Raw genomic sequence first — 21317 nt, 5'->3', positions numbered from 1 at the left:
GGTACCCGGGAGGGAGGAGAGAGACAAGCGCGCTTGGCGGGCGGCTCTCCCGAAGGCGGGTTCTCTCGCGCCCCTACCTGATTGTGCCCAGCGGGCGCGGGCCCAGTAGCGTCCCCCTCCTGCAGCGGCGATGCGGGATGGAGCTCCCCGCTTGCCTCCCCCTCAGCTGCTCGCGGCGCACTGCGTTTGGCCGCCCGCGCCGCCGCCTTGAGCTCCTTAGATAGCTTCTTGTTTTTCTTTGCCTTGGGGGGCTGAGATCTGGGCGCTGGTGAGGTGGCTGCAGCCCACTCAGCGTGGCACATAGCCGGCGCCACCGAGTCCTCGGAGAGGGAGGGAGAAGCCTCCCTCTCACAGCGCGGAGCTTGGGCTTCCATGGCCCTTAAACAAAAACAGCCAATGCGAATGCAAGAAAGATCGCGAGCTGTGGCGCTAGGACACTCCTCTCCCTAACTGCTAAATAGCCCTGAGCAACAAGGAAGAACAAACAGCCAGGAGACAGGAGACAGTGGAGCGAAGCGGAGAGGAACACCTGCTCGGAGCGAGACAGGGCAAACGACTGAGAGGGTGAGGGGGTTGTCCCTTCCTCCTGCTAGCAAGATCGTTTTTGATTGGCCCTGTCTCGGAGCAGTAGGTCGTGATAACCCATGATCCTTGGATACAATCCTCATCTGAGGGAGAATGTTTTTTTTCTATGGTTTTCTTCAAGTACTGAGCTCTCTCGGAGACTGGACTAAAAACCTTGAGAAGGCACCAAACTGAATTTCACAAACTGACTTCAACTAAATTTACACAAATCCACTGCATAGAGAGAGAAACACACATACGCATGTGCACACACACACACAGAGAGCTTATTTTCCTCTTGGTTCACACTGAGTAGTGTGTATACTTTGAAGATCATTTCAACCGCCTAACTACTGTGACCCACTTAAAAAAAAATACTGATTTGTAAACCATATCATCACACCTCAAGAGGTCATCCTAATTATGTAGCATAAATAAGCATAATGGGGGAAATGGATGAAATATGGGAGCAGAGGAAGGAACAAAATGCAAAGCAAATCCACCACAAATATAAATTGAAGCCACACAAATATATAAACTGGAGAGCCTGCAATTTAGCAATACATTCCTACAAGCTGAAGCTACAAGCAGAATTTTACAAGGATATGCATCTCTGAGGATGTACAATATTAAGCCACTCACTTGGGGCAGCAGCAGCACACTCTCCATCATGATTTCTCTTGGGGGATGCTCCTGGACGTTCATACTAGTATGAGGCAGAATAAGCACATTTATTCTTATGTAAAATACATTTCTACAACATCTTCCACTACTATTCAAGGTTGTATGCATTCCTCCCAAGATTGTATTGCCCAGGCATAGAATGCGAGATCCTCAGAATGTCAATAATCTCCCCTCCTATTCTTTATGGTTACAGAGGAAAGCTTGGACACATGGTGGCAAAAATCTCAGAGGCCACAGGAGAATTTGGACAGTGGTCGGGGGAGGTTTCAGCTGCACTCAACACTTTCTTTCCCCATTCCCTTGCATCACTACTATTCCCCACCCGCAACAGCCCAGTCCTCAAATCCATATGCTTCTCATCGCCTGTTCCCTCAGTCCTTGCCTAAAGTGCCAGCTGCTCTAACTACTCTAACAAGCTGAATCCTGGAAGCGGAATAAAATATGCGTAACAAACAGATGTGCATTCTAGCTTTCTTTGCTTAATTTATTTGGCAGCAGAATTTGCCATTTCCTGGAACTAATTTGGATTTTTTTGGCACTGTGTTCAACCTTCAACATAATAAATTCCACCCTTAAAGAAAAGTCTGCCTTCAAGTGTAGTGAATGGTTATTCTTTTCTATCCTTGACCTTTTGCACTAAAATCCCTACCTTGTGGTACAACACAATCCACATTTAGGGAGTCTAACTAGAATTAACATTTTAAAAATTCATCTAACTGTAGGCATTTTCACACACCTTTAAGATAGTGGCAAATCATAGTGAAGACACCCAAACAAAGTAGCACAGACTGAGCTAAACGAGGAAGTGAACAGTGCAACAATTACTGGACTCCCAAATTCTGACAGTATTTTACAACTAAGCCATCTTAGTGTCTTTGCTTATTTAAAAAAACAAAACAAAACAGAAAAAGTTATATTTCTAAGACAACACTTTCTTTGTTAATGCCCTGCCAGTGGCAGACTTCTTTTCATTTTGTTTTCTTGGGGGCGGGGGAAGGAATGGTGCTGCCCATGCAGACACAATACAAGGCAGTGTCAACAGTATGCTCCCACCCTCCCCCAGCCCCGGCCAATTCTGAATGTTTTGGTATTAAAGTCAAACTGACATAAAGCCTGAAGGAATATTATCACGGATATTTCCAATATCTTAGTTACCTAACCATCTGTTGTCGCCAATTCAGTGTTGATGTTAGGACAGACTACTAAAACTGCTTTCAGCTATCCACTTCTGGGAAGTCAACTTGAGTAGACTCACAAACAGTAACCACTTCTATATACACTGTACAGTAACAGATGTCATGGGTACCTTAAATACACTAGTACACAACAACTGGGGCATTTATGAAAGAGAGAGGATGAATAATAAAAATGAGATCAAGCCCTGAAAGAAGAGAAGTTCCATACCACTGCACCCGAAGCTGGCTGTACTATCCACGCATATTCTGGGCGAATCAACCGCAAACAATTAATAGCTGCAAGGTAACAGTTTGCTTGTTTCTGCAGTCCAGGGAGGGTGCAAACTTCTCTGCCAAGGCGCATTCCATATTCAAACATCACTGTTCCAGCTGAGGAAAGAAATTACAATACTTACAAGCAACAATATCTCTTTCCTCTGAAATATGCCAACACTGAATTAAAGTAAGATATGGTAAGAATTGAAATAACCTCATTATGGGTAGGAAAACAATAATCTAGCACCAGAATAAAATAAAAGACATTGGAATATGAGAGATATCTTAATGCAACGGTTGACAGAACTGAGAAAATAAATGGGTATGCAAGGCTACATCAGTTTTAACGTTTTAACTACCCTGAATGCTGGGAAATATAGTCTGGTGAGTGTGCTGAGTTCTGTCTCCCCAGAACTACAGTTTCTCAGGATTCCTTGGGGAGATGGAATGACTAACAAACCAGTTTAAAAGTACCACCTTATGCATGTTTACTCAGAAGTAAATCCCATTGGGTTGAGTTGACCTTACTCCCAGGTACAACTGTATGAGATTATAGCTTAAGCCCTCATTTGCTTAATGGAAGGAACTTCCATTTGTGCAACTAAGAGTGATTTTTGCCAGTCTGTCCTTCTCTCACCAGAAGGTCCTTTGGGAGCAGATTTTTGAAGAGCTGAAGAGGGGGGCAGGGAAGTTTGCTTGAGTGAGCTTCCTTCCACTCATGCTCATTAATACATAATCCTATATTAATTTGTGTGTGTGAGTGAGTGCGGGAGAGAGACTTTTGTTTGTTCTCATTCTTTGTGTATTCCTAATAATGTGGGCATATTTTCTGGACGGATTGCTTCCATTGAGGAGCAGATTTCTATGGGAAGATTTCTATGGGAAGTCTACTCACTTTCAGCCTACTTGAAACATCAGTACTTTTCTCCTAAGCAAATAAAGCAGAGATTCATATCCTTGCATCTCCATATGTAGGTTGTACATCTGTGTTGAAAACCTATCTTAATACCAGACATGTCGGTTCATACATAATGCCAAACTTGCATCCCATGAACAAGCACCCATTAATGGGAAATAAACTATCCCCTGGTAATCATATATCATGTTAAATGCCACACATAACAATGTTTGAATAACTGAGTCATACCTTTCCGGAAGTTATGGCGATAGACGTGGAAAGCATATAGGAGCTCATAGTAGTTGTGAGTCATCAGATCTACTGCCCGAGCACGATATTCAATTATTCCCACAACCTACAACAGATAAGAGTTACTAACCTTAGCCGAATATTTCTCCCCCCCCCCCCATACCTTGCTCCAAACAAAAAGGAGCATTGGTTATTCACTGTGAAGGCTTCTTCTTGTTGCTGCATTTGAGGACATCTCATGTGGGTTAGCCTTCCCCCATGCTCCAGAGGGCAGGGCTTCTGTTAATTAGCCTATATCTTTATAAGCGTCGGAAGGGTAACCCCTCCCCAGTTCTAAATCAGCCAAGTCCACAATTCAGAGAGAAGATAAAGTAGACTTGGATAAGAGTACAGACCAGTAGAGGCAGATGCCCCAGCCAGGTGGGTTGAGATGTCCTCAAATCCAGCAGCAAGAAGCCTTCACTGTGAGTAACCAATGTTCCTTTCTCTGCTGGATGATAAAATCTCACGTGGGAAATGCCACAGCTAGGTCCCCCGGGAGGGGAGCATTTGCCTCTACTGGGGCGAAATAACTTGCTGAAGGACACGTCTGCCAAAGCCTGCTTGAGAGAGTGATGGTGATCTAGTTTGCAGCACCGAATGAAGGAAGGAGATGACTACATGGCTGCTCAACAAATTAAGACCAGAGTAGTGTTTGTAGAGAAGGCCGTGGATGACACTGCTGATCTAGTAGAGTGTGCCATGATCTTGTGAGGGGAACGCAGATTTTGTACTTCATAGGTGAGCGCTATGAGCTTTGATCCATCTGGCTACCATAGCAGGTGATACATTCTGTCCCATAGAAGCTGGGAGAAAAGAGATGGAGAGATTCCATGGATCTAAAGGACAGCATGCATGAAAGGTAGACTTTAAGGCAATGGTACATGTTCTGTTTATGCCATTGTTTTTTGAGCCCATTTTGGCTTTGGGCAGAAGGAGGGAAGTATGATGTCCTGAGAGTACTGGAAGATCGAGGAAACTTGGCAGAAAGGAAGTGTCAGGTATCAAAACAGACCAAGTCTTGAGAGAAGGTGCAGAAGTTGTTTGCTGACAGCACGCATATCTCAGAAATAAGTATTGCTTATTTCTTAAATAAGCTTGAAGTTCATGAGGCAGGGAAGAATAGAGCGAATAGGTTTGAACAGGGGAGCATGGAAGACATTTAACACCTTATCTAAGTCCCATGATGGGAACTGATACACCATTGGAGGAGATGTGAGTGTGGCACCAAAGAGAAAGTGCTTGAGGTGTGGGTGAGAATTCAAACCTCACTCAGAAGTAACTGATAACAGAGGTGCCAGAGCACCCGCCTGTCACTTTAGTGTGTTGGCCCAAAGGCCTTTGTCCAATCCTGCTTGTAGGAAGCGTAGCAGTTCAGGGAGACCAGATCCACTGTGGAGAATCTCAACACCACCAGTACAGGTATACTGTCCAAGTTGACTGGTAGATGTGGTTTGTGGATGGCTGCCTAGATACCAAAATGGTGTCCATGACCCTTCATATGTATCTTAATTTTTCTAGTGTGCCCTGCTCAGCCACCAGGCAGCAAGTTGGAACCATTTCAGGTCGTGGTGGTGAACTGGTCCTTGACTAAGGAGCTCTTGTGACACTTGGAGAAAACGGGGATCCACTATGGCTATGTGGAGAAAGTCTGCAGACCACAGTCGGCAAGGTCAGAGTGGAGCCACAAGGATCACCTGCACCTTCAGGAGACAAATCCTGCGAAGAAGTCTGCTGAGGATCAGTATCAGAGAAAAAGCATATAGGAGGCCTGGGGGCCATGGAGCATACAGGACATCTATGGCCTATGCGCCCTCGCTAGTAAAATGGGAGAAGCAGGGTAGTTTCGCACTGGCTGGAAAGGCAAACAGGTCCACTTGAGGCCAGCCCACTTAAGGCCAGCCCAGGACTCAGCGGAGGACTTGGAATGCATCGTTGTGGAGGCTCCATTCCACCAGATGCACGTCCCTCAAGCTGAGCCAGTCTGTCTGAGTGTTCAGAGTCCCACTGACGTTGTGAGCAATGAAGGAGAAGGGGTGAATTTCTGCCCACTGGAAAAGTAATATCACTTCCAGGAGTAAAGACTTCGACCTGGTGCCTCCCTGGTGAGTCATTTGAGCCTTGGCCATGATGTTGTCCATTCATACAATAACATGACAGTTTTGTAATAGCAGTTGGAACTGTAGTAGTGCTAGGCCGATAGCTCTTAGTTCCAGCCAATTGATGCTGTGTTTGGCTTCTTGGGTTGATCATTTCCCTTCAGCAGAATGATGTAAGCAGTGTGCTCCCCATCCGGTCAGGCTGGCGTCCATCGTCACAACAACAACAACAACTACTACTACTACTCGATTTCTATACTGCCCTTCCAAAAATGGCTCAGGGCAGTTTACAAAGAGAAATAACAAATAAGATGGCTTATACAATGACCGTTGGATAGTCCACATAACTCTTGCCTTGGGTTAAGTTAGGCAGGTGGGTCCCCCACTGCAAGGACTGGTGGACCTGTGCTAGAATTTTGACTTTGGTTGTTCTTCACTATGCTATTGCTGACTGATGAAACAGTAACCACTGGAGCAGCTGGGAGATGGAACCTGGCCCAAGGTACCACATCCGTGGATGCTACCATCAGAACCAATGGCCTCGCTAGCTGAAGTAGAGGGAACTTCGTGGTGATTTGGATTTGCTGAATTAGATCAAGCTAGCCGACCCAGCACAGAGCATCTGTGAGCTCTTTGGGGCCAGCGGTTCCCCCTTCCCTCGCACCTTCTGCCCCAGTCTCCTGGCATGGCTCTGCCATCTCCTCCTCATCCTCCTCCTCCTCCCAAAGGCCGTGCCACCACCACCCCACCACCTCCATTACCATGGCCAGACCCAGCTGTCATCCTCCAGAGTCCTCCCACCCAATGCTCTTGCAGCGTGTCGCAAGAGTTCAGCCGCAAAAGCCAGCCATGCATCTCCACGCATGGCCGGCCAAGAGAATTAATTATATAGATATGAAAATATGATTTTAGGTATACCATCTGGTGGGAGAATAGGGCGGTCTTGACAGGTGTCTATTATCACCCCTAGACAGAGAATACGGTTGGGCTGGTGTGAGGTGGCTTTTTGTTTCGTTTACTAGGAAACCATGATCAGAGAGAGTTTGGAGAGTGACCCTCAACATCCACTTTCGCGTTCTCCAAGGGCGATGACTTGATCAAGAGGTCATCTACATATGTGAATATCCAGATCTTTTGGTAGTAAAAGATGAGCATCAGGGGTGCAAGGACCTTTGTGAATATCATGTATGTGTGTGTGTGTGTGCGTGAAGGGCAGTCCGAATGGAAGGGCCTTGTAGTGGTAGTAGTAGCCCACATAACAGAATCACAAGAAGGAATGGCTCACTGGGTGGATTGGTATACACAGGAAAGCGTCTGTCAAATCCACTGACTCCAAAAAGCCAGAATGTTGAAGAGCTTCTGCTATGGAACAGAGAATCTCCATATGGAACTTCCTGCATTGGACAATTTTTAAAAAGAATTTTAAGTCCAAAACCAATCTTAAGGAGCTGTCGTTTGGGGGCACGATAAACAAAATTGAGTAAATGCCCTTGCCCCTTTGGTGATGCTTTACCGGTTCTATGGCGGTGATTGAGACCAAGTGTTGGATCACCTGGATGAGATTGGCATGCTTGTTGGTGAATGGGACCTGGATGTTGGTAGGAACCGATCATCGGGATGGGGATTTAGTTCTATTCTGTGATCGTGTAGCATTGTATTGAGTACCCATTTGTCCAAGACATTGGATTCCCAGGCATGAAAGAATTGGGCTAAACGGCCTTCCATGCCCAAACTTGAAGAGTCAGGTCAACTTTCGAGGCTTGGGTTGAGATCCAAAGGGCTGTCATGGCCGTCTTATTAAAGCTGTGCTGCTTGTTCCAGAAGGAACATTGCTGCCTGTTGTGTCTGTCCTGTGGTCTGAAAATTACCAAAAGACTGAAAAGGCTTATGTGGCAGTCGCCTGTCCTCTCTGCGGGTGGCAGAAGGGAGTGCCTTCTTATATTTATTTATTTATTTTTATACCGCCCTTCCGAGCTGGCTCAGGGCGGTTTCCAATTAAACAACAGAAATCATTTAAAACAATTAAAACAGAAATGCAAATATAAACACCAATTTAAAAACATCTCAAAAAACAATTATCAAAACAATTAAAACCCTGAAAGCCAGGTTAACATTAAAACTAATTAAAAACCCTGAAAGGCCAGGCCAAATAGATGGGTTTTAAGGGCTCTCTTGAAGGCCAGTAAAGAATTAAGATTACAGCTGGGAGTGCATTCCACAGCCCAGGAGCAGCTACAGAGAAGGCCCGCCTCTGTCGCCACCAAACGAACCGGTGGTAACTGGAGACGGACCTCCCCAGATGACCTTAACGTGCGGTGGGGATCATGTAAAAAAAGGCGCTCTAAGATATCTTGTCTTTTGTCTCCGCTAACACCTTTTGAAGGGCCTCACCACCAAAAGGTTTCATTACCATATAAGGCACTACAGCCAGGTTGTTACGTGAGGCTGCATCAACCTGCCAGTGTTTGAGCCATAATACACACCTTGCTACCACCACAGCAGCAGTAGAATGGGAAGCAAAGGGAATTGAGTCTAGCGTAATATCTGCTATGAATACTTGGACTTTTTAAATTCTGATGAGAGTTTGCCTTTGAAGAGGTAATGTCAGATGCAAGGGCCTTGTAATAACTCATTCGCCCAGAGCAGGGAAGTTGTCACCATTATAGAGGCTGCCACAGAGGTACAAATAGCCAATGAAGAGGCTTTGTGACCCTTTTAAAAATGTACTCCAATCTTTTTCTTGTTATGTTCCCTAAGGGAGCTATTCCCGTCTCATGGCAGAATGAAGCGTTAGTGCTTACCTGAAAGGTCATTTTCCTCAGAAATATGGGTTGTATCTGTGGATCATGGGGATTGCTTATGACCTCCTGCTCCGAGACAGGGCCAATCAGAGACTTCTTCTCCCACATGAGGGAGGGGCAATCCCCTCAGTCTCAAGTTCATAGACAGCTGCTACTCGCTCCGAAAGAAAGACACATGAACCTCCCAGACCTGAAGGACGGAAGAGATGGCAAACACCTGCCTACGTAGGGTGTTAGGGCGAAGCCCTTCTTCCAGACTTTTCTGCAGGAACCCCAGGACCTGGGGTACCGATGCGGACAGTGGGGCAACCCCTTGTGTGGTACACCACTTGGAGAAGGTCTTCCAGGTCGATTGGTAGACCCTGACAGTGGAAGGGCGGCAAGAAGCGAGTATGGTGTCCTGGACTGCCTGAGAGTACCCACATTCACTTAAGACCCTCTGCTCAATCTCCAGGCGGAGAGGCTGAGCCAGCCCGGTTGCGGGTGGCACACGGGGCCCTGCCAGAGCAGACGGGGATGGCTTCCGAGGAGCAGAGGCGGTTCGCTGGATAATGCCACTAGGTCCGAAAACCAAGGGCAGCGGGGCCAGTGCGGGGCCACCAGGATGACCTCTGCCTGAAGTAGGCGGATCCTTCGCACCATTTGTGAGATTATGGCTACTGGGGGGAAGGCATAGGGGAGGCCCGTGGGCCAGGGATGGGTCAGAGCATCTACTCTCTCCGCCCCCGGGGACCTGTATCTTGATAGGAAACGGGGCAGCTTGGCATTTTTCGGAGTGGCGAATAGGTCTATCTCCGGAGTCCCGAACCTTAGAACAATTCTCTGGAAGGCGTGAGGGTCCAGGGACCACTCGGCCTGGTCTATCTGGGACCAGCTGAGCCAGTCCGCTACCGTGTTCTGGGTCCCGCTAATGTGGTCCACCTCGAGGGACAGGAGGTTTGCCTCTGCCCATCTCATAAGTTTGGTGGCCTCCTGCATCAGGGGTCGGGACCTGGTCCCTCCCTAGTGGTTGATGTGCGCCTTTGCAGCGGCGCTGTCTGTTGCTAAGGTAGAGCATGTCCAACCTTGGCTGGGCAATTAAGGACTGGCACCTGGAGATCAGCTTCGACCAACGCTCGGGGGGGGGGGAAGCAAACCGTCCCTCTGCGTGTGTCGATGAGGGCCCCCAAGTGGAGGATCTTGGTCTGGGGAGTGAGGGAGCTCTTTTGGAGGTTCACAATGAAGCCGTGTGCCTCCAAGGCCTGCAGAGTGGAACAGACGTCCCTCTGTCCTTGGGATAGAGACGACGATCGGACCATCAGATCGTCCAAATATGGATAAAGATGGACGCCCTTGGTCCTCAAGTGCGCCACAAGTGCCACCATGATTTTGGTGAACACCCGGGGGGCAGTCGAGAGACCGAAGGGGAGAGCCCGGTACTGGAAGTGGTGTTGGCAATAGGAGAACTGCAGGAAGCGTCTGTCCTGAGGGTGGATGGGGACGTGGAGGTATGCCTCCTTGAGGTCCACTGAGGCCAGGAAGTCTCCCTCCTGAAGGGCCATAAGGATGGAGCATAGGGTTTCCATGTGGAAGCTCCTCTTCCTCAGGTACCTGTTGACATACTTCAAGTCTAGAATTGCCCTCCATTCGTCATTCTTTTTGGGTACCAGGAAGAGGATCAAGTAGACTCCTTGGTCCTGCTCCCCCAGCGGGACCGTCTCGATTGCCCTGGTGTTGGACAGGTGCTTTATGGCTTCCAGCAGCAAGAGATGCTTTGACATTTTCTGGGACTTGGTGGAAGGGAGGTGGCGATCCGGGGGCTGGCTGGTGAGGACACGGTTTGTAGGACCCATGCATCTGAGCAGGTTTGCGCCCAGGCCTGAGCAAAACTCTGCAACCTGCCCCCCACCTGGGATACCTGGAGCAGTGAATGGTAGTCGTTGGGCGGGGTTGCACTTGAAGGCAGGCTTGCCTGACTGCGCGTGCTGCTGGGTACGGCGAGGCTGGTGGTCTCGAAAGGAGCTGGGCCCTGGGCCCAGGGAACCTGTCCTGTCTGCTCTGGCGCGAGCGAAAGGATGACCTGTATTCTTTGGAATTAGAAAAGAAAGAAGTAAAGGTGCGGCGCTCTGGCCGCTGGGTCCCCGGAGACATAGCCTTCTTCTTGTCTTTAGATTCGACCAAAATGAGGTCGAGGACCTCCCTGAAGGTCGAGTTGACTAGGTCTGACCGGGACTTCTGGTCCACTTTCCAGTTCTTAAGTCATAACTGGCATCTGACCGTGATATCAGATACCAGGGCCCTGGCAGACAGTTGTGCCGTGTCGAGAGAAGAATCGGCCATGAACGCTGCTGCTTTGCCCAGTTTGTTGAGACCCTAAGGGCGGTCGATTCTGGAGAAACCAAGGGGAGAAGTTCCCTTACCCACAGGACTGCTGCTCTAGCCAACATGGAGTTGGCTGTGGAAGCCCTAATGGATAAGGCGGTTGCCTCATGTGACCTGCGTAAAGCAGCATCACACTTCTTATCATCTATGTTTTTCAGTGTCTCGTCCCCATCCTTGGGGAGTACCATTGTCATTACGAGGGCGGCCACTTCTGCATCTACCAGTGGCACCTGGAGCTTTTCCATGAGGGCCTTAGTGGATGTGTACAGGCGCCATACTGCCGAGGGGGGGGGCCTTGCTCTCAGTGGGCTTGTCCCACTCCTTGTGAAATATATCCAAAAAGAGCTGTGGGCATGGCACGGCCATCTCCTGCGTTTGCAGTGAGCGAAGTACTGCGGGGTCCCCTTCAGACTTGTTAGCATTGGGTAGGGGTTGCTCTTCCAGCCTCAGCGCCTTCCGCACCTTGTGCAGTAACACAGGGAAGTCTGCCTGAGAGAAGAGCCGGTATTGGGGCTGCTGGGATAAAGGAGACTCCTCATCATCCCCGGAAAGCTCCCCTTCCTCATGCTCTGAGTCAGATGCCTCAGAAACGTCGGACTGAGGCTGGATAGGCCGAGGGAGAAGCGCAGAGCCCATTGTTGTGTGAAGCGGGTGGCAGGGAGAGATCCGGGGAAGCTCAGCGGTCGGTGCAGAGGCGATGGGGCGGCAAGGGGAGAAAACCGCAGGAGCCCTGTTGTGCTGCTGGCATTCGCCCAGGTGGGGGGCGGAAACAGCAGGGGCGCCACGAGGAGCGCAGGCTGTAGCTAAAATGGCTGCCGCCGCTGTGCCAGACGTGCTTTGTCCCTCCTCCAAAATGGCTGCTGCCTCGGAGGGGACGGGAAGGCCAGGAGCAACCAAGGGAAGGGGCGGCCAGGGGAGCTTCTTAAACTCCTCCGCCACCACCTGGGAGAGGAGAGCTGCAAAGGCGGGAAGAATCTCCTCCTCATCGGCGGAGGTGACCTCAACGCCCTGATCGGTGGCAGCGGAGGAAGGGAGAGCTGACAAGCAGAAACGCTTGTCGTGGGGGGGGAGCCCTCGCGTTCAACCCCCCCTGAGCAGACTCACCCTCCTGAAGAGCCGTTGCTGCTGCGGCCGTGACCTCGCTCTCTGGCTCCATGCCGCCTCGAGAGGAGGTCTTGGAGCCTGCCTGTGACCCGGTCTCCTTTTTCTTGGAGCCCTTTTCTTTGTCATGCTTTGCGGCTTTTGCCGTCTTTGCGGCCTTGCCAGCCCAAGACACGGGTGCGGGAGAGGTCGCCGCAACCCACTCAGCGTGGCACACAGCGTGTGCCACAGAATCCTCGGAGAGGGAGGAAGAAACCTCCCTCTCCCCGCGCGGTGACTCCACCGCCATGTGCAGGCGTGCTGGGAGTCGCAGTAGGTAACAAGGCTGCCTGCTTGGTTCCCTTCCTTCCCAGTGCTTGAGTATCGAAGGGGTTAATTCCAAAGGAAGAACAGTAGAGCAACATGGAGCGGAGCAAGACAGGGCAAGAACTGGAGACTGGGGGGATTGCCCCGCCCTCCTGTGGGAGAAGTCTCTGATTGGCCCTGACTCGGAGCAGGAGATCGTAAGCAATCTCCATGATCCACGGATACAACCCTCTTCTGAGGGAAATAGGACCCAATAACAGCGCCACCACTGAGGCATCTGTGGGTGGGACCTGGAACATGTCCTCTGCAGAATGTGTAAGGCTGTAAAACTTTTTTACCAGTGGGGTAGGCCTTCTCTTAGCTGCTGGTGCTTGCCACTCCTGTTTAACTGTATCAGTAAAGAGTCTGGAAAAGGAAAAAACAGGTTGCTAACATGTAACAGATGATCCTTGAGTGATCCTAGGTATTCACACCACTGGGATACGCGCCTGTGCAGGAGCCCGTTCAAGAAGATTCTAAAAGCTTTGTACGGCGGTCCCAACTGCGCCCACAGTGCACATGCATTTGTCAGAAGGGCGGGGAGAGCACCGCTCTCCTCATTTCCTGGACAACTGCCAACCAGTACTGACACCTCAGAAGATTCTTCTGCTTTGGCTCGAGTTCACTGCCTCAGCCATTCAGATAAGTGAGACAAAAGTTATTTGACTGTTTTTCTTGTGAGAGAATATCGTTTCTTTGTTTATCAAACAGTTTTTGATGACAGAAAGAAAAATATGTTTAAGAGGTACGGGAAATGTAACACCACTTTCCCCTCTTCAGATTGTCATTCCTTATGTCTTCTTTGACTAGGAGAACATAATACAGAGAACTGTAAAATCTGTCAAGAGTTTTCTAAGCAAACTCGAAAAATTACACTTTGGCCACCCTTTATAATTTGGTGTTAAACCTCAACTCTCGATGTTGAGCTTGTCAGCAACTCCAGTATCGAAGCTGACCACGGCTTCGACATCGACGACTTAATCTGTAAAATCCTCCAAGGATCCCAAGTTGAAGTTGACACCAACGCCCACACAGGAGACCCCGAGTACCAGGTTTGCCCGCCCTTCGACTCCAAAGCCGGTGCCAAAGGATAAGGTGACCGCTCCAAAGCCCTCTTCCCCGACTTCAAAACAAGCCAAACCGGGAAAGGCTAAGTGATAAGAAACAGAATGCTGCTTCTTCATCTGCTGTTTCGACATCTATCGTGCCCCAAAAAGCAAAGTGGACTCGGCATCGAAAGCACTGACGTCAGGAAAATCCTCAGTGGCAAAATAATCGGCACAGGGAATATCTTCAAAATAAAAGCATCCAAAGCCCGCGCTGCCAACATCAATTCCCTCACAGCCAATGAAAGTACCAATATAGAACACGTCGATGTCAGGTAGCATTTAATAATAATTGTTGTGTCTTTGGCATTGAAAAGTCCATTGCTTCCCTAGATGGGTCAGGTTGCTCCTGTATGAGTATCTAATGAAGACCCAGAGTGTATATGGATTTACTGAAAAGGTGATTAAAGTCATCAGGAAAGAAAAGCCTGTGTGAAGTGGAAAATGTCTCAACGTTTGGCCATCAGACCATTCACCCTCTTCTTTGGAGTCACCCTCTAAATAAGGGTGTTCTGGTATTTCCACTGGGATGTCCACATTATCATTAGGGCCAGGGTTGGAGGAACCTATTTCCACCCCCCCTAGGGTGGGAGTCAGGAGAGTCATAAACAGATATGGCAGAAGAACGAGATGGGGAGTCCCTATCCCCCTTTATCCTTGTGCTATTTTTTGGATTTTGGCGAGGTCTTATGCCTATATTTTTTCATGGATTTTTTTAGGTGTACTCTCCCTAGAAGAAATGGTAGATGAGGAAGAGGATGTGGATGAATCTATTTCTGGACCTATTTTTAGAAGACTTGATGCGCTTAGTGTGCTGTAGGGACTTATCCAAGATACCCAGAAACCAAGACTGCCATAAAACAAGCATCTCAGGAGATAGAGCAGGCGCAGGGACTACAGCATCAGGCTGGGCAGGAGGGAGGCGTGTCAAGGCCCTGGTCTTACCAGTTGATGTCCTGTTGGGCTGGCCGGTTGCTGAGGCATCACCTCTGGAACCGCCAGTTGTAGAGATGGAAGCAGTGTGGGCCTCGAGGGAGTCCGCTGCTGGTATCTGCAGCAGTACTGGGTTGTTAGACAGGGCGGAGTGCCCTCTGGAGTGCCCTCATGGAGCACTCCCTACTGCCAGGTCCTCTGGCTGCTGTGCGTCCTCAGGCGGGTCTTCCCTGCTAGGCCCCGGAAGGAGCAGTGGGAGAGCACTGGGCCCAACCAAGTGTAAGGTTGCTCTCTTCATGACTTTTTGCAACGCCTCACAGACTTTGCTGTTCCTCCCAGCAGAGCCTCAGATAGATGGTGCGGCCGTGTTGGAAATGCAGCAGGAGTTGCTGGAAAAGCTGGGGTGTCCAGGGCCAGAGGCTACATGCACTTGTGGACTGAAGGCCTGTGTCCATCTCAGGGGCCTTCTAGAGGGTTGGGCCCATTCCCACCTTCCCGCAGCACCGGCAGGGACCTGATGCTTGGTGGTGGCCACACGGCCATAGAGCATGTTTCTATGTACAGAAAAAGTACATTTTTCTTCTTCCCTTTAGGGACCAAGGCATTCTGAATTTGAGGCTGGTCCAGTCCAGAGGAATCCCTGCGCTCCATGGGAAGGTAGGAGAGAGGCAAATAGAGAAGAAAGGAGAGGGAGACATTTTATTTTTGAAGATGAAAAAAGAGAAAAGCAATGGAGGCAAGTAGGGGAAGAGAGAGAAAATTCAAGATAGGCTAACAGAGGAGTAGACATTAAAAGAGAAAAAAGCTTGGCTCAAGGTTAGAGGCTGTTTTCTGGAGCTGGATGCAGGACTAGAAGAACTGGGGAGGGGTTACCCCTCCTGAGTTTATAAAGCTTTAGGCTAAATAACATAAGTCCTGCCCTCTAGAGGAAAGGATAACCCACATGAGATGTCCTCATCAAGCAGCAAAGAAAGAAGTTTTAACTGCAGTTTTATTTGTTGTGATTTATTCTGCCATTCTCCCCTATTGCATTTTATTGCTACTTACTTTTTATCCTTTTGTAGTCTGATGTTTATATCTTATGATCTTCCACAAGAGCAAGGGCAGACTATAAATCTACTGAACAACTGACAAGAATCAATCACTTACCTCATTATGAAGATTCACATACGGAAACTCCACAAGATCCTGAAGCTGGGAGCGCTCACAGAGAACTACCACCAACTGCCGCAAACAATCCAGTTGCCTAGGAGGGAGGAGGAAAAGGCAAGGCTTCTATCAAGCAAACTGTTTCCAGTGTGCAAAACAAAGTAGTCCTGAAACTGCTTAGTTCACAAGCAACAGAATTCTAGCATGCTATGCTGCTAGTTCTTACATACTGTTGGATCATGGGATTGTCACCGACCTCCTGCTCTGAGACAGGACCAATCAGGAAACTTCACCTCCTACCAGGAGAAAGGGGTGATCCCCTCAGTCTCCTGTTCGTAGACAGCTGCTATTTGCTCCGAGGAAAACACACAGGCACAGGTCAAAAGGGTAAACAGAGGAAAGGTAGGTAGGTAGGTAGGCTCCCCAAGGCAAGGGAATAAACAACTCTAGGAGCTTGTCCTGCAAGTACACAGGTAAGTGCCAACAATTTATTCTCTCTCAGAAAAGGGTTGTATCTTTTTTAATAATAATAATAATAATAATTCAATTTCTATACCGCCCTTCCAAAAATGGCCTCTTTAAAGGAACATGGGACCTACCATAGCCCCTCAAGTACAGGGTGGAGCCTCTGGTCTGATCTCAGGTAGAGACTACTGCTGCAGGACTCGCCTGCCAAATGCTGCATCAGCCGAGGTCCAGTCATGGATTTTGTAGAGCCTCACGAACGTAGACAAGGAGGCCCAGGTGGCCACCTGGCAAATGTCAGCCGGGGGGCCAAAGTGGAGAAAGCAGCAGTAGTGGCAGCACTCCTGGTGGAATGGGCTGTGACCCCTGCAGGGGCAGGTACGCCTGCCGCCGTGTAGGTGAACTGAATACAGGAACAGATCCAGCGTGACAGGGTGGCCATGGAGACCTTTTTGCCCAAGGAACATTCCTTGAACGAGATGAAGAGGGAGTCTGAGAGCCTGAGGTGTTTAGTACGACGTAGGTAGATCCATACCACCCTGAAAACATCCAAGGTATGCCATTCCTTTTCCCTTGGGGAAGAGGGATTAGGACAGAAGGATGGCAGCATCAGCTCTTGAGCCCTATGAAACACCAAGTTTACCTTGGGAATATAGGATGGATCGGTACACAGCAGAACGTAGTCTGGGAAGACTAGGCATAGTTTCCTGCGAGCCGACAACACCCCTAGGTCAGAGACCCGTCTGGCCAAGGTGACAGTGACCTAGAATAGCACCTTGAGACACAGAATTCTCAAGGGCACAGACCTCAGTGGTTCAAAGGGAGGCTTCGTGAGGGCCTTAAGGACCAGATTCAGGTCCCATGTGGAGAACCTGTGTACTGTGGGCGGGCTGATGAGGACTGCCCCTTTTAGGAACCTCTGGACATGTGGGTGCGTAGAGAGGGAGGGGGCCTCCTGAACCTGAAGAACAGAAAAGATGGCGAAGACCTGTCAGCGAAGGGTGTTAGGCCGCAGGCCCCTGTCTTATCCCTCCTGCAAGATTCCTAGAAGCTGAGATACTGATGCGAAGAGCGGTGGAACCCCGCGCGAGATGCACCACTGCAAAAAGGTCCTCCAGGTCGATCGGTAGACCCTGACCATGGAGGAGTGACGGGAAGCCAAGATAGTTTCTTGGACTGCCTAGGGGTACCTACACGCCCTTAGAGAGCTCCGCTCAATCTCCAGGCGAAGAGATTGAGCCAGTCTGGCTGCGGGTGGAACACCGGCCCCTGCCTGAGGAGGTGGGGGTGGCTTCCCAGGGACATGGGCACTTGACAATGCCACCAGGTCTGAGAACCACGGCTGGCAGGGCCAGTGAGGGGCCACCAGGATGGCCTCCACCTGAAGGAGGCAGATCCTCTGAATAGTCTGCGGAATTATGGCCACTGGAGGAAATGTGTAGAGGAGCCTGGCCGGCCAGCGGCAAATCAGGGCATCCACCCCTTCAGCCCCTGGAGTCAGATATCTGGATAGAAAGCGGGCCAGCTTGGCATTCCCTGGAAAGGCAAAGAGATCCATGACCGGTGTACTGAACCTTTGGACGATCCATGTGAACGTCCGGGGGTCCAGGGACCACTCAGCCTGGTCTATCTAGGCTCGGCTCAGCCAGTCTGCCACTGTGTTTTGGTCTCTGCTAATGTGATCGGCTTCGAGAGATAACAGATTTCCCTCTGCCCATGTTAGCAGCCTGGTGGCCTCCCGCATCAGGGGGCGGGCCCTTGTCCCACCCTACCAATTGGCGTGCGCCTTTGTTGTTGCACTAGCATGTGCTGGCCCTTAGAGGCAGGAATTCCCTGAGTGAGTTCCATATTACCCGGAGCGCCAGCCAATTTATGGAGTTCGCTCTCGGACCACTGGCCTTGCACCACCAGGTGACCACCCCAGCCCTGAAGGCTGGCGTCTGTAGTGACCTGAACCCAGTTGACCTGGAGAAATCGAACACCCTTCCCGATCACTGGGGACAGCCACCAGGTCAGAGACCGCAGGACCAAGGCTGGCAAGGTCACCCTTAGCCGAGACCTTCTCATAATATGGTCCTGATAAGGTAGCAGGAACCATTGGAGGGGGCGCAAGTGAAAGTGACTGAAGGGCACAACCCCTATGGTCGAGATCATCAGCCCCTGGAGCTGGCTCAGGCAGAGCACATCCGACCTTGGGTGTGAGACTAGGGAGCGGCATCTGGAGGCCAGCTTGGTCTTGCCGTCAGGGAAGGGGAAAGCTCACCTTCCCCAGATTCATGTTGATGATCGCCTCCAAGTGTAGGATCTTGGTCTGGGGCGTTAAGGAACTCTTCTGAAGGTTCACAATGAAGCTGTGGGCTTCCAGGACCCTCAGCATGGCGCAAACGTCCTCCTGACCCCTGAGGAACAACTGGGACCATATCAAAAGATCGTCCAGAAACGGATAAAGATGGACGCCCTTGGTCCTCAAGTGCGCCACAAGTGCCACCATGATCTTGGTGAACACTCGAGGCGCAGTCGAGAGACCAAAGGGGAGAGCTCAGTACTGGAAGTGAAGCTGGCAATAAGCGAAATGCAGAAACCGCTTGTCCTGGGGGTGAATGGGGATGTGGAGATATGCCTCCTTGAGGTCCACCGAGGACAGGAAGTCTCCCAGCTGAAGGGCCATCAAAATGGATCGAAGTGTTTCAATGCGGAACCCTTCTTTCTCAGGAATCTGTTGACATACTTCAGGTCTAGGATGGCCCTCCATTCACCGTTTTTCTTGGGGACCAGGAAGAAGATCAAATAAACCCCATGACCCTGTTCCCCAGGTGAGTCAGGCTCTATCACTTGAATGCTGGATAGATGGTGCATGGCCTCTAGCATCAGCTGATGTTTGGACCCTTTGTGGGACTGCGGGGAGGGCCGGAAATGGTCCAGAGGTTGGGTGGCAAAATCTGGGGAGTACCCCTGGGAGATGGGTCTGGAGAACCCAAGCGTCTGAGCACGTCTGTGCCCAGGCCTGAGCAAAGTCCTGTAACCTCCCCCACACCTGAGAGAGCTGTTGCTCCTGGGGATAGTCATTGCACAGGGTTGCACTTGAAGGAAGGCTTGGCCGACTGCACAGGCTGTTGGAAGCGGCATGAAGTGTTGTCTCAAAAGGAAGATTGGGTTCTGGACCACGCGACCCTGTCCTGCCTGTTCTGGCGTGGATGAAAGGATGACCTATAGCCTTTGGAAATAGAGGAAGATGGGGTAAAACTGCAGCATGCTGGCTGCTGAAAGGCCGAGGGCATGGCCTTCTTCTTATCCTTAGTTTCGACCAATACTGGTTCTAGGATCTCCCTGAACAGTTTTCCCCCTTTGAAGGCAGAATTGGCCAGGTTAGACTGGGACTTCTGATCCACCTTCCAGTTCTTAAGCCACAGGTAACACCTAACGGTGATGGCTGAAGCCAGAGCCTGGCTGAAAGCTGCGCTGCGTCCAGGGACAAGTCAGCCATGAAGGCTGCTGCTTTGCCCAGTTTGTTGAGGTCTTGCCTGAGGCCAGTTAACTATGGTGGAACCTGCGGAATAAGATCCCTGACCCAAAGGACTGTCGCCCTGGCAAACAGACTTGGCTGTAGACATCCTGAGGGACAGGGCTGACGCCTCATGCGACCTGCACAGAGCAGCGTCACATTTCTTGTCGTCCAGGTTCTTTAGGGCCTCGTCCCCATCTTTGGGGAGCATCACCCCCATTACCAAGGCTGCAACCTCAGTGTCTACTGGATGCACCTGCAGCTTCCCCATGAGTGCCTTGGTGGAGGTATACTGGCACTTAACTGCAGATAGGGGCCCCTTGCTTTCAGTGGGCTTGTCCCACTTGTTTTGAAAAATGTCCAGAAATAGTTGGGCACAGGGCACTGTCACATCAGTTGTTTTTAGAGAGGGAAGCACAACTGGGTCTCCCTCGATTCTGCTTGCACTAGGCTGCACTTCCCTCTTCCAGCCTCAAAGTCTTGCAGACCTTGTACAAAAGTACAGGGAAATCTGCCTGTGAAAACAGGTGATAGTGGGGCTGCTGAGCAGTGGAGTCCTCCGCCTCATCCCCAGAAAGCTCCCCCTCCTCCCAGTCTGAGTCAGAGGCTTCAGACACATCCCCTGGGGCAGGGCGAAGGGGTAAAAGATCTCTGTGGCCCATGGGGGAGCGGCAGGGGGACAGAAAAACAGGTTGCTTACCTGTAACAGATGATCTGGTAATGGTTCCATACATTCATAACTAATGGGTTCTGCGCCTGTGCAGATCAGCTTCGGGAAGAATTCGTTAGCTCCTCGCGACGCCAACCACCCACTGCACGTGACTGCAGTACCCTCTAGTGGCGGTTAGGCGTCTCCATTTTCAGTTTCTTGTAGGCCGACATAGCAGCCTTAAGGACAGAGTGGTTAGAGTATAACAGTCAATAGCTTGCAACTGTCTTAGTGGGGATGGACGGGCGGGATTTATGAATGTATGGAACCACTACCAGATCATCTGTTACAGGTAAGCAACCTGTTTATCTGGTTAGTGGTTCCAACATTCATAACTAATGGGTGAATTACAAGCTACCCAGATGGAGGCGGGTAAGCATTGCAAGTTACTGTAACACCCTCTTGAGGACCGCCCGTCCGAATTCGGCAGCCTTAGCCGTGCGTAGATCTATGGCGTAGTGTTTTACAAACGTCTGGTGAGATGACCAAGTGGCTGCTGTGCAGATATCCAAGAAGCGAATGCCAGACAGATGTGCCGCAGACATGGTGTACGCCCTAGTGGAGTGTGCCCTAATGGATGTCGGAGGGGTGACACCCTGTTGGTCATATGCCAATTTGATCATTTCCACCAGCCAGAAGGACAATTTCTGTCGAGTAGGTGAGTGTCCCTTACACTTGCCTTGCAAGCCAACAAACAGCTGGGGTGTCTTTCGAATGTCCCTTGTGGCCCTTAAGTAGAAGAGAAGGGCTCGACAAACATCCAATGAATGCATCGCCCGCTCAAGTGCGGACGTAGGATCTCTGAAAAAGGTAGGCAGCACAATTTCGGTGTTAAGGTGAAAATCTGTTACAATCTTCAGG

The 21317-nt window shown here is 50.1% G+C and overlaps 1 protein-coding gene across 1 annotated transcript in view; it reads right to left on the bottom strand.

Annotated features, from left to right (window-relative positions):
- NUP160 (nucleoporin 160) overlaps nt 1-21317 on the bottom strand; it is a 122204-nt gene that overhangs the window by 28090 nt on the left and 72797 nt on the right. The window contains exons 26-29 of the mRNA XM_053285255.1: nt 15781-15877; nt 3847-3952; nt 2653-2813; nt 1207-1270 (exon numbers count right to left, since the gene is read on the bottom strand). Coding sequence (XP_053141230.1) covers nt 1207-1270; nt 2653-2813; nt 3847-3952; nt 15781-15877 — 428 coding nt within the window. The remainder of the gene's footprint in view (nt 1-1206; nt 1271-2652; nt 2814-3846; nt 3953-15780; nt 15878-21317) is intronic.

Source organism: Hemicordylus capensis, chromosome 1, assembly GCF_027244095.1.
Source record: "Hemicordylus capensis ecotype Gifberg chromosome 1, rHemCap1.1.pri, whole genome shotgun sequence".
Taxonomy (NCBI): domain Eukaryota; kingdom Metazoa; phylum Chordata; class Lepidosauria; order Squamata; family Cordylidae; genus Hemicordylus; species Hemicordylus capensis.
The sequence above is the reverse complement of the archived record's forward strand: the minus strand, read 5'-3'. Positions and strand labels throughout refer to the sequence as shown.